This window comes from Myxocyprinus asiaticus, chromosome 46 (genome assembly GCF_019703515.2).
Source record: "Myxocyprinus asiaticus isolate MX2 ecotype Aquarium Trade chromosome 46, UBuf_Myxa_2, whole genome shotgun sequence".
Taxonomy (NCBI): Eukaryota; Metazoa; Chordata; class Actinopteri; order Cypriniformes; family Catostomidae; genus Myxocyprinus; species Myxocyprinus asiaticus.
Window position 1 is genome coordinate 8,939,033 of NC_059389.1, and position 13,953 is coordinate 8,952,985.

At 39.5% G+C, this 13,953-nt stretch overlaps 1 protein-coding gene across 1 annotated transcript in view; it reads right to left on the reverse strand.

Annotated features, from left to right (window-relative positions):
• lrp5 (low density lipoprotein receptor-related protein 5) overlaps positions 1-13,953 on the reverse strand; it is a 90,992-nt gene that overhangs the window by 44,735 nt on the left and 32,304 nt on the right. The window contains exons 5-7 of the mRNA XM_051689667.1: positions 12,031-12,227; positions 6,764-6,895; positions 911-1,307 (exon numbers count right to left, since the gene is read on the reverse strand). Coding sequence (XP_051545627.1) covers positions 911-1,307; positions 6,764-6,895; positions 12,031-12,227 — 726 coding nt within the window. The remainder of the gene's footprint in view (positions 1-910; positions 1,308-6,763; positions 6,896-12,030; positions 12,228-13,953) is intronic.

Here is a 13,953-nt window from a genome sequence, read left to right on the forward strand (position 1 = left end):
AGTGATAGTTCACCCAAAAGTGAAAATCCTGTCCTCATTTACTCACCCTCATGCCATCCCAGATGTGTATGACTTTCTTTCTTATGCTGAACACAAACAAAGATGTTTAGAAGAATATTTCAGCTCTATAGAACTTTGAATCTTCTAAAATCAAATAAAGGAAGAATAAAAGTATCCATACGACTCCAGTGGTTAAATCCGTGTTTTCAGAAGCAGCATGATAGGTGTGGGTGAGAAACAGATCAATATTTAAGTCCTTTTTTTTTCTTTCTATAAATCTCCACCTTTGACCAGCCCCAAACAGTAGGTGGTGATATGCACGAAGATTGCGAATTGCCAAAAAAACAAAAGAAGAAGAAAGTGAAAGTGGAGATTTATGGTAAAAAAAGGACTTAAATTTGATTTGTTTTTCACCCACACCTATCATATCAATTCTGAAGATATGGATTTAACCACTGGAGTCTTATGGTACTTTTAGTCTGCCTTAATGTGGTTTTCAAAAATTCAAAGTTCTGGTCACCATTCACTTGCATTGTTTGTCCCTACAGAGTTGAGATATTCTTCTAAAAACTTTCATTTGTGTTCAGCAGAAGAAAGAAAGTCATACACATCTGGGATGGCATGAAGGTGAGTAAGTGATGAGAGAATTTTCATTTTTGGGTGAACTACCCATAAACATATCATTTTGAGTTCCACATAAGAAAGTCATTTGAGCATGAGTACATGATTAATTTACATTTTTTGGTGAACTACCTCTAAGTCAGAAATTATCTAAAAAGATCTAAAAAACCTTTTATGGTTTTTGTTTGAAATGTATAAATATTTGTGATTGTCAAAGTAGTCACATTGCTCACTATGTTGCAAACGAACAATTCTAAATAGACATTCTCAAACATGTAAATGTACACACCCATTAACAGGATCCAACACGATAGCTCTCGGTTCATCCAGGTTCTCTGATATGAGGACACGTCGAGAAGTACCATTTAGTCTTGTGACCTCGATGCGGTCGGTGCCTGTGTCTGTCCAGTAGAGGTTGCGTGCCACCCAATCCACGGCAATTCCATCAGGATGTTTGATTTCATTGGTGACTAGCGTCTGGGAATCACTGCCATCGATACGGGCACGGCGGATGGACCTGACCTCATCGTCTGTCCAGTAAACGTAGTCTTCCACCGGGTCGTAGTCGATGGCGATTGCATGGCGGATGTCACTGACTTGTAGGACGATATCCGTGAAGTCAGGCAAGTCCAGAGAGATCCGGCGGAGGTCAGTGCGACGAGCAAGTAAAAGAACCTGTTCCGCCCCTGTGAATGAGATTAATGGGTTAGTTCATTCACTGACAAAATCAGTCACCATTCACTTTCATTTTACGAGAAAACTATGCAATTAAAGTGAATGGACACAGAGGTTAACATTCCGCCTAACAGATCCTTTGTGTTCCACAGAAAGAAAGAAAGTCATATGGGTTTGGAACAATGTGAGGGTGAGTAAATGATGACAAATTTCATTTTAAATTTTTTTCACATGGCGTTGTGTGAGAATAAATGTTGTATTAGTGCTTGAATCATCGCTGTTATGTCGAGTCATCTGCAGACAGACAAATTACTGGAGACAATGCAGAAGACCCACTAATGCTGTGACATTTGACCTATACTTTCCACTCCAATTAGGATTTGTCAAGCTATTAATACATCTTGTACAAATAAAGTGTCTACAAAGATGTGATTTCTCACATAAAACTATCATATGGCTTAAGACTTAAAATATATTGTGGAGAAGTTGTATAGACTAATTTTATGATGCTTTTATGGTGCTTTTTTGTCCTTTTTGGAGTTTAACAGCCCCTGCTCCCCATCCATTTTCAATGTAATGAGAGCATAATGAACATTCTTTAAAAATACTTCTTTGTGTTTCATGGAAGAAAGAAAGTCATACGGGTTGGGAACAACAAACGATGAGGGTGAGTAAATGATAACAGAATTTTCATTTTTGTGTAAACTATCACTTTAATACTATTACTGCACATAAGGCATAAATTCAGCTTCAAAACATTTTGTCTGACAGTAGCAATTAGTAGCATGAATTGCTCAGTTGTCCTTGTACATGGTGCATTGCAAGATCACATTGCTCCATTACAACAATCGCATGCCAGGTCTAAATACCAACTGTAGAATCTGTCTAGACCCAATCTGTGGAAGCAATTAGGTCCAACCTTGTCCTTATTTAATCTCTCTTTATAACAGAGCATGCTCCAGTACCCACAACACCAGCTGCGGTCCACGGGACCCAATAAGTAGTGACATCCATCAACACTGACACCAATAAAAAAAATAAAAAAAAGAACAACTCCTCTAGGGTTTCATGTTTTTTTTTGCTACTTTTGGTTTTAATTTGTCCTGCCTGCCTCGCATTTTATCAAAGTGAGCGGACATTTAACAAAACCAAAACAAGTGCGTTCAATTTAACCACCCAACCTAAACAAGCATGAGAGGTGCCAACGTTTGCTCATGTTAATCCGTTCCCCTGTCGGACTTTCCCCAAATTCTCCCTTCCCTTGTCTTACCACTAATCAAAAGCCAGATTCAATGGGGTATTGTTTTGGTTTTCTGATTGGTTTTCAGTTTTCAGGAGGGTTACTTAATCCTGTGGTCATTGGGAATATGCTCCATGTTTCATCTGGCCAGACGACTTCCCCTCTCCTCCACAAACGCAACGCTGGACAGCTATGTATCGCTTGTGCCACTGGAATGGGGGCTTGAAGAATACATCTCATTGTTTCGTGGCCTGGGAATACACTGCCTCAAATTTGAGGGAGTTATAAATTCAAGTAGAAAGGCAGAGCGACTTGGGAAGGAGCGAATGTATTTTTGTCTAATAAAAGAGCAGTCTGTCGTTAACAGGCTGGGTGCACAGATACAATAGGAGACTGTGTGCTGCAGAATCTGGGAAAAAAACTTGAGCGAACCAGGGGGCTTCATTTTAGAGAAGCTCTTAAGGTTTAATGTACACTTAAAAAAAAAAATCAAATAGTCACTGAACTTAATTAAATTGAGGAAAACATTTGCATGCACTTAAATAAAATTTTTCCAACAAAAAATAATTGGTTTGAACTGACTTGTTCTTGTTCTAGTTGTACAATCTTAAATTAATTTTGCCAGACCAACTAGATAAGATCGAATTAATTGTCTAAAGTTGGTCCAACTAAATTAATTTTGTTAAACATCAGTAAATGCCAGGTAGGGGTATTACAGTTCAAATTTCTCACGGTTCGGTTTGTATCATGGTTTTAGGGTCACGGTTTCAGTACGGTTCAGTATTTGCTATGTTCAGGAAAAAACAAAATATTACTTCAAAATCCAAAGATTATTGGGTCTGGGTAGCTCAGTGAGTAAAGATGCTGACTGCCACCCCTGGAGTCGTGAGTTCGAATCCAGGGCATGCTGAGTGACTCCAGCCAGGTCTCCTAAGCAACCAAATTGGCCCAGTTGCTAGGGAAGGTAGAGTCACATGGGGTAACCTCCTCGTGGTTGCTATAATGTGGTTCTCGCTCTCGGTGTGGTGCGTGGTGAGTTGTGCGTGGATTCCGCGGAGAATAGCGTGAAGCCTCCACACGTGCTAAGTCTCGGATTGACAGTCTCAGACGCGGAGGCAACTGAGATTCGTCCTCCGCCACCCAGACCGAGGCGAGTCACTATGCCACCAGGAAGACTTAGAGCGCATTGGGAATTGGGCATTCCAAATTGGGGAGAAAATCACAAAATAAATAAATAAATAAATCCAAAGAATACTCTATTTGGTAAACATTTCAACAGGTTTGCCCTTGACAAAAATCATGGTTTTACAACAGTTACCACAGTTTAATCATGGTATTTGTAGTAAAACCACAGTAACCACAAAATCAACATGGTTACTGTCATGGTTACAATATATAGTAAAATCATGATTACTATATGAAAACTGCAGTATTACTGTTAAAAAACCATGGTTAATTTTCATCAGGGTCCTTAACTAAAAAAATATTTTCTCTAATTACTGAATCAACATTTAAAATCAATACCTGGACTTTAATGCTACATGCATCAAAATAAAGTGCATTTTAAACAACATATATTCAATATTCAGAATCTGTACATCACTATAAAAGGAATAACCTTTGCAATAAAAATGGATACAAGAAGGGATGTTGTGATATGTGGCTCGGGTATTTTAATCATATGTGGAAATCCCACATATGGCAATGAACACCCCAAGTGCTTTAGTTATTGTTTCATGTCTGTCTGAGTGCCTGCTTAAAAACGGAAGGGAGTGTGTGCAGTTTCGGCTCATCTGCAGCTCTTTCTCCAGGTGATATCGGCGTAAATGATTAATCATGTATCGATGTATTACTATAACGGCATTTTAATGCCATCAATCAAAGTGCATTATTGACACTCGCATGCGCGATAGATTATAGTCACGCAAGGAAACAGGAAGAACTCGCGTGTGCGTTTTAAACCCTCGCTCGCATTTTTTACATAAATTACCAGTATACGGCACTCGTGTCGAGCGATGTCGGCAAATAGTGCCTGTTTTGTAAAAGTTTTTTGACCATCGCTTTTGTAATTGACAGCAAAAAGTAAATGTTTCCAGAAAGGAGAAATTCTCTATCAGCGAATCATTTTGTCCACTTGCCATTTTCAACTACACACAACATGTGCAGAACTGTGACATCATCAAGTTGGCCCACATGAAGCACAGGTGGAGCTTGTTTATCTACAGAGCCATACAGGTGCATTAGCGGAAGTTGTAACTGTGCCTGTATATTTGACTCTTTGTTTCTTTCACCAAACCTTGTGCTCCAGATGCGTCATTAAACTTGGTGAACCGTGGTGCCAATGCTTACCGAACCATGGGTGGCAAACCGTACGGTTTGGTGTTTTACCAAGAACGGTTACACCCCTAATGCCAGGTGAGCAAGTTTTTGCAACATTTTACAGGGTTCCCACAATTTATGAACTGAAACCTGCCATTAATCTTAATTAATTTTACTACAAATTTACTGACAATTTACAGGGTTTCCACAATTTTTTAATTTAATTTTACCATTGATCTTAATTAATTTTACTAAAAATTTACTGACATTGTACAGGGTTTCCAAAATGTTTTAATTGAATTTTACCTTTGATCTTACCTTACTTTAGTACTATTTATATGATTCCCACATTTTTTTTAATTGAATTTGACCACTGATCTTAATTTATTTTACTACAATTTACAAGGTTCCCACAATTTATGAATTGAATCTTACCATTGATCTTAATTTACTACAATTTATACAAATTTCCAAAATGTTTTAATTGAATTTCACCATTGATCTTAATTTATTTTACAACAATTTATGGGGTTCCACAGTTTTTGAATTTAATTTTACCATTGATCTTAATATATTTTACTACAATTTACAAGAATTATCCATTTTTTTAATTGAATTTCCATTAATTTCATTCAAAATCATTCAAATAGACCAATTCGCTAACTAATTATTTAGATCCATTTATGAAATGGTTTGACTCACTGGCTGACAGAACCAGTGAGTCAAAAGAATGATTAGCTCACAAATCGGACATCACTGTGGTTTGTGAGCAAGATTTACTCTACTTTAGAGCAATGTCTAGCCGATGAAACTGCTTCTATCCAGAGGACTTGGAGCATACAGTATATGATGCATGACTCATACTGATTAATTTCACTGCGGGATTTATGGTCTTTTTTGTCCTTTTTCAAGCTTGACAGACCAGATTCACTATTTATTGTCATTATGGCTAATAAATGATTAACTTCTGTGTTGCACAGACGAAAGAAATTCAGGTTTGGTGCGACATGAGGGTGAATAAATGATGGCAGAATTTTTATTTTGGGTGAACTATTCCTTTAAAATTAACTGATATTTCCAAGATTTCCATAACAGTGGGGACCAATATTCTACAAAGAGCAGAAAATTGCTGAAGGAAGATGAGAGAATGCATTTAGACCCTGGGGCAATTCAAACAAACAGGTTTCCCTCTGAAAGACAGACCAAATATACAAACTTTGGTTTAACCTGCTTAGCCCAAAAATGGTAACCTTGACACGGGACCACCAAAACAAACCAACCTCCAAACAGGTCTGCTAAATCTTCCTCTCCCGTGAGAGTAAGAAAAAGGAGGGAATGTGTCAGATGTTGGAAGAAGGTTATGATTCATCATGTCTGAACCAGGAGAGAGTGATTTTGGATAAAATTTTGAACTCAATGGAACCGGCATCTGTCAAACATTAGTCTTTTGTCATGGTCTTTTACACAGAGCGGCATGCAAATGTTTTATAGACTGGCAGTCAGGGGTGGACTGGCCATAAGAAGAACTGGGACTTTTCCTGGTTGGCCGCTGCCGAACAGGGCCGAACTTTGGGCAACTACCCCCCCCCCCCGCTGGCAGTGTTTGTTAATCCAACAAAACAAGATCATGAATGGCAACAGTTCACAAAAATCTAATTTAACGCTCAAGAATTGGGACATCATAATAAAATTAAAAATAACTTTCTTTCCTTCCTCTTCAATGATTGCATAGAAAAGGAGGCAAAGTGATCTATCCATCTATCTATCCCTCTATAGATCTATCTTATCCTCTACTGGCCCCTGAGGAAAATGTATTTCATGAAGCATAAGTCTATTAATCATTAAAGTTTCCATACATTAGAATAACTAAGTCAATTTGATCAGTTACTTAAGTGTTCGAGTTGTTACCTGGCCTGCAGGTCTTTCCGTCCTCTTTGAGTTTAACTCCAGTCGGACAGGCACAGCTGTAGAAGGGTGGTACGGGGGAGAGAAGACACAGGTGGGAACAGCCTCCGTTTCCTTCACTGCATGGGGTTTGAACTGTGAAGCAATGAGAGGGAAAAAGGAAAGCTTTAAAAATGTTATTTATTGCACTTTACTTAGAGATATGACCTCATGGTTAAAAAATGACCAGAAAACTAACTGATATTAAAAGTCTATGAAAGTTTCACCAAAGTCTCACCTTATTTTTAGAAAGTTTAATGTGTTCATTGTTTCAAAGCACTGAATTTAATTATAAATTCAGGTCTGGTATATAAATAACCATGGCTTGAACGCAAGTAGTCTTATTTTTAAAGAGATCATGACACTTTTAAAGGAATAGTTCACCCAAAAATGAAAATTCTATCATCATTCAAACCCATTTGACTTTATTTCTTCCGCAGAACAAAGACTAACATGCTGCCTAACATCTCAGTTTGTGTTCCGCGGAAGAAAGTAAGTCAAATGGGTTTGAATGATGATAGAATTTTTATTTTTGAAACCTATGTGACTTTTTTTTCTGTGGAACACAGGAGGAGATATTAGGCAGGATGTTAGCTTTAGTCACCATTCAAATTCATAGTATGGAAAAAAAAGTCACATAGGTTTGGAATGCCATGAAGGTGAGCGAATGATGACAGAATTTTCATTTTTGGGTGAACTATGCCTTAAAGGTCCAAAATACCACTCGCCCAAGCACTAAATGCAAATGCAAAATGGCTGGTGACTTTATTAAAAACTGCAACACAATACATAGTTTAATTTAAACTGAAAGAATGATAGTCTGACCCTCGCTGATGTTAGTGACATGAGGCCTGGGTAGCTCAGTGGTAAAATACGCTGGCTACCACCCCTGGAGTTCGCTAGTTCGCTAGTTTGAATCCCAGGGCGTGCTGAGTGACTTCAGCCAGGTCTCCTAAGCAACCAAATTGGCCCGGTTGCTAGGGAGGGTAGAGTCACATGGGGTAACCTCCTCGTGGTCGCTATAATGTGGTTTGTTCTCGGTGGGGTGCGTGGTGAGTTGAGCGTGGTTGCCGCGGTGGATGGCGTGAACCCTCCACACGTGCTATGTCTCCGTGGCAATGCGCTCAGCAAGCCACATGATAAGATGCGCGGGTTGACGGTCTCAGATGCGGAGGCAACTGAGATTTGTCCTCCGCCACCCGGACTGAGGCGAATCACTATGCGACCACGAGGACTTAGAGCGCATTGGGAATTGGGCATTCCAAATTGGGAAAAAAATAAATAAAAATAAATAAATAAATAAAAGTGATTCAAACAGTTGTGCAGTTTTATCGTAACATTGTCCTAGCGGAAAAACAAAAACACAATAAAGCAAAAAAAAAAAAAAAAAAAAAAAAAGTTTCTTGGCTGGTAAATTGTACATTTTGTCAATTCACCAAAAAGTTAAAAAATAAATCATTTGAACCCTGATCACTTCATGTTATTTGTTATTTTTATGTTGTTTGTTTCCCTTGAGATTTTGCTCATATGAGTCATTATTTGGTCCCACAAGGTCATGATCTTACTTTTCACCTGTAGGAAGACATATTATAGCAGGGGTTGGCAACTTTTTTGACATGGAGTGCCATTTTATTTTTTTCCTGGTCAATGGCTGTGCCAAAAAGATAAAAACATGTGCATGTATGTGATTTTCCCAAGTTTGAGTCCACTTGTGAAAATTGTTCTATTTTGCATTTTCTAATTTAATCGTTTATTTTTCATTACAAATGATATTCGCATAACAGTTTTAGTGAAATGTTTTTGCAAAACCCGATGATTATGATATATCATGACCCTGCATGTGAATTCCCACAGAGCATCTTGTGAAAGTGCTTTAATGAAAGAAAACGTCCTAACTTCCTTTTGTACAAAATGAGTTAACGGTTAATGTCACAAATTTGCTTATTTTAGTACTGATCACAAAATTGTGTGGAATCTTAAATATTTCCTATATTATGTCATACATTTTTCAAAATCACACAGAGGGGTAATCACTAGCACGCAAGCAACAGCGAGAGGAGCAGTCTATTTTATTTATAAGAAGTTTTTCGCACATGCATTCCAATCTACATCTTGATGTAATCCCACCTCACGATCATGCAGCGTGTTTTCATCAGCTGAATGGGAAGATAAACGCTATTAAAGTGTGAAAACACGCTGCGTGATCATGAGGAAGGTTTACATCAAGATGCAGACTGGAATGCAGGTGCGGAATTTCATATAAAAAAAAAAAATAGTCTACTCCTCTCTCGCCGTTGCTGGCGTGCCAGAGATTACCCCTCCGCGTGCCACCAACGCTGGATGCCGTAGGTTGCCGACCCCTGGATTAGAGGAAAAACATGAGTGTTTCTCATTTCCCCCAACAAAACAGCAAACACTTGAACAATAGCAGGTGGCAGTGAAAACATTTTATTTCCTGTGACAGGTTTTTCCATTTCCACCAGGTTATGCTCAGCTTCCTGTAGCTGAGGCCTCGCTGCATGTCAGGAAAACACAGACAGCCCTGACATCTGCCCAGCACATTATCTAATTTGTCCATAGTTCAGGGACACATGAGAAAACTAACAAAATACCAATATACGTAGATTTTTTTTATGCCAAAGTGAAATAAGTCATTACAGTCTATGATTATACTATAAAAACCACAGCAGAAAGGTTATACTATAAAAGTTCTATTTCACGCAAATTTTGAGTACAACGCAAACTATTGTGGTCTAATTCATGTACAATTGACTCTTATGAGCCGATTAATTAATTAATTTTATTTTCTCCCCAATTTGGAATGCCCAATTCCCAATGCACTCTAAGTGTTCGTGGTGGCTAATGACTCGCCTCAATCTGGGTGGCGGAGGACGAATCGCAGTTGCCTCCGCGTCTGACACCGTCAATCCACGCATCTTATCACATGGCTTGTTGAGCGCGTTACCGCGGAGACATAGCGCGTGTGGCGGCTTCACGCTATTCTCCGCGGCATCCATGCACAACTCACCACACGCCCCACTGAGAGCGAGAACCACATTATAGCGACCACAAGGAGGTTACCTCTACCCTCCCTAGCAAATGGGCCAATTTGGTTGCTTAGGAGACCTGGCTGGAGTCTATTAGCAGTCAGCGTCTTTACTCGCTGATCTACCCATGCCCCCATTTATGAGCCGATTCTTTTAATGAATCAGTCGAAAGACTCTCAAACTAACATGTCATCGGTTTGAATAATTCTAACAAATCACTGAATCAACATCTTGATTCAGATGTTGCTGAATTAACATGTGACTCATTTACTGAACCACAAGTCAGAATAACTTTCATGTCCAACTCGATACGAACAGAGAACTGTTACCGTCTTATGCGTACTTAACCCTCTATCACAGCGGTGCTCAAAGTGTGGGGCACGCGGAGGTATTGTAAGGGGGGGTTGCGGAAGATTGCCCCGTTCTCAAATCTCATTCACTTTCACACATTCAAACATTTGTGACAATACATGCAAGAAGAAATGTAGACAATTTCATATCCTCCACCTTTTTCTCTTTAAGTCTTGTTTACACTTTCGCCTGGCACTGCAGCAGCGTTCTGTGCGAGCAGTTCTCACAAACAATTTAGAAATGTGAAACTTTATGCAAATGAGAAGCTGAAAACACCAGGCACCAACCAAACACTGAGATGAAAGCAATGACGTCAGTTATAAACGCTTCACAATCAGACATTAAGGCTGAAGTTTCTGCTGATTTCAGTGTTTTAATCACATTATTATGTTAAATCAGACTTCAAACAGACCTTAAATGGCGATTGCATGCATTCATTGTGGCAAACACTGTGGCTGGGTAAGCAAACATGTAATAAATCAAAACTGTTTGTATATTTAGGCATTCGGAAGTGAAGCTGGCATCTTTCCAACTGCGATCGCACATATACAGTACAAGATGATATTATTGATCATTAGTGATTATTGGTCATTGTACAGAAAGCAATGATAGACAATACACACTCGCTTTACATATTACTAACATGCCACAGAGCGGCAGCTTTCTAGCGTCGTGAGCGGGATGAGCAGATTTCTTCTGCTCCATGTACCGTTATGAAGTGTCAGGTGTGCTCACTTCACTGCGCTTATGTAAACAAAGAAGTTTTTGCATGAGCACCAAATTCAAATGGGTTAAAAGGGTGAATTAACACCTCAATTTTGATCTTGTCCTCACACAACACTACCGCTTGGTTTCAGAAGAATTGAAATATAGCGGACGAGTGATATGGATTAATTTTATTGTGATTTTATGTGCTTCAGTCACATTCCCGATACTTCTCATCCCTCAGTCTTGTGTTTCACAGATAAAAAAAAAAAGTCAGACTGGCAGTCAGGGGCGGACTGGCCATAAGAAGAACTGGGACTTTTCCTGGTTGGCCGGCTGCCGAACGGGGCCGAACTTTTGGGCAACTACCATCCCCCCCCCCCCATTTGAGAAAAATGATACTGTTTCATCAAGTATACTATGTAGTTAGGACCCTCACCCACTGCAAAAACAAAATTCTGTAAGAAACGCAGTTCTGTAAGATGCAGTTTTAATTTTTTCATTCAAATCTAATTTTTATTATCTTACCGCAATCACAACAAACACTTACCTAGTTGTGTTTGCAGTCTGTTAAATGTTTCAAAGTAATCCACACCCACATCCTCACAAACCCACATATATACACACACACACACACACCCACACACAGACTAAGGTGGGGGTTGGTTCATGCTGGGACTGTTCCCCTGTTTCCACTGAGGAGCTGTGTTTATTTGTTCAGAGCGGAATGCTGGACACTTGAAAAATTTCATTCCCTGAGAACTATTCTCCCAAGATTGCCTCATGAGGCAAAAGACCTAAAGTTTAACAAAGAGACAGTACAGTGAGTCTTGAAAAAACCTAAAAAATTTAACCTGGAATGTGAACATTGGAATTGTATCTCAATCTTGTTTGAGAACTTGGTCCTCTGGAGGAAACATAGAACAAATGCCTCTACACCAAAATTTCTTCTGCTCTTTCAAACACCTCACAAAACAAAAACTTGAGAGAAGACCTTAGTCAGAATTGTCCTAAATTATTAACAGCCATTTGTGTCAAATTAAATATGACACCAAATCTGACAAAAGGTCTATAGGTTCTGGTTTAACAAGAAATGTGGAGATGTGTTGTGCTTTGCTGGGGTCTCACTGTTGGGCTGCCTCTCTTGGCCCAGCACCTGGATGTCCATCGGGGAGTAAATGCCGCCAAGAATTTCTCTTCGCTTCTCTCCGGTGTGTTTGTTGCAGGCGTGAATGGAGCGGGTCTGCCAGTCGGTCCAGTAGAGCGTTTGGTCGTAAAGAGTGAGGGCGAATGGATGGGTGAGCGATCCCTCCACAACGGCCTCCCTGTAGATGTTAAACACACACACACATTCCAGTCAGGATGCTTTATGAATCCAATCGGTCTGCATCAGTATTCTTTATACGAGATATTATTCCAGTAAATGTAAATTAGGGCAGTGGTTCTCAACAGGTTTTGCTTCAGGACCCACTCTTTAAATTGGACATCAAGTGGCGACCCAACACAATACCAAAATTGTTCATCACACAACAATGTCCTTTAAATAAAAAATAAAAAAATAAAAAAATATTTAGTTCATCCTTTTTGTAAGTCAGCATGTATTTAATGTAGTCTGGGTCATAGATTATTTTACCTTGCTAAGTTCTATTGGTGGTTTTCGAAGATGAGGGCATGTCATGCAAACGGTCCATGTTGCCATGCTTAATTTTTCTAGCTTCTACCAAATGACAGATGAATTTAAGGCAAAACAGAGTTCAATTGGATAAACAGCATTCTAACTATGCACGAATATACAGTTAGTTGCATTTTATTATTTGCAATTTTCTTTTCCCTGTTGTCCACGACGCTATCAGAACAGACCTGCAACCAATTTTTGAGTCACGACCCACAGAGTTTGGGTGCTCAAGACTTTCAACATGTCTTAATTTCAAGACACAAGAGGCCTGCATGCATTACTCCTTTCAGAAAGCATATAGAAAGCAAATTTCAGACCAAACAACAAGCCAACAACATCAACCACACACTGAGGTCTTTTTTAAACCCTTTAGGAAATCTGGAGCTCATGCGAAACCAAACCCTGCATTGGGGGGAGGTGGGGGGGGGGTAATTAAACAAATCAGGCTGTCATCGACCTGTAAGCTTGCATCTGTTTCGGTTGTTAGTAGGGAGTCACTCCTGTGCTCTAAAGGTACAGCTGCCCTTATTAAGTGAAGTCCATCTGAGCCCTGACCGTCGAGCATGGCCAGTCGAACAACGGGCCCCTCAAACAGCGTAACGGGTTGACAGCAGACGTAAATAAATGTGAGTGGATCAAAGCCAGGCCGCTGCGCGAGTGTTCAGAACCGTAATGCAGCACTATTCGGGGAAGCATCAATCACAATGCTGTAGCGAGTTGAGAGGGGATACATTTTTCTAGACGGACAGGGGTGGGGGAACTGGTGTGCGTGATATGTGAGTGTATATAAAAAGGATAGATTTAACATGTTATTCACCCCTCGATTTTTAATAGCGTGTGATGAACAGAATCAGGGGCAGGGGGTTGGGGGCAGTGCTCTCGAAACGTAATTACAACCAGATTTTCACAGCTTCGGACATACTCTTGGTAGTGACACGAATGTTGAAGTCAGCAAGCTGAACTGGCTATTAAACAGAGGTGTCTGGAAAAACAAACATGAGAACCAGGGCTTTTTGTTTTAAAAACAAACGCTAGTTAACTTTTAAAGAGAAGCGCTAACACATTTTTACAAAAGGTGTGACTTAGAAAGCAAAAATACTACAAAACATCTGGTCTTTGGCCAGTTCCGTGTAAGGACAGCAGAACCTTAAATTAATGGCTTATTGCCACAAGTGTCATTTAGAGGCCCAAGGAAAAACATGCACCACTGATTCACAGCTATACAACAACTGCAATTACTCAAATCTGATTCAGTCGAAGCTTTTCTGAAGCCTAATAATTTTTGGGAACATTACAGTAGTTGTTCTCCATTGTTTTTCAGGTTACACAACACAGAATGAAATATGAATAAAGAATAACCAAGCAAATCAAGCAAA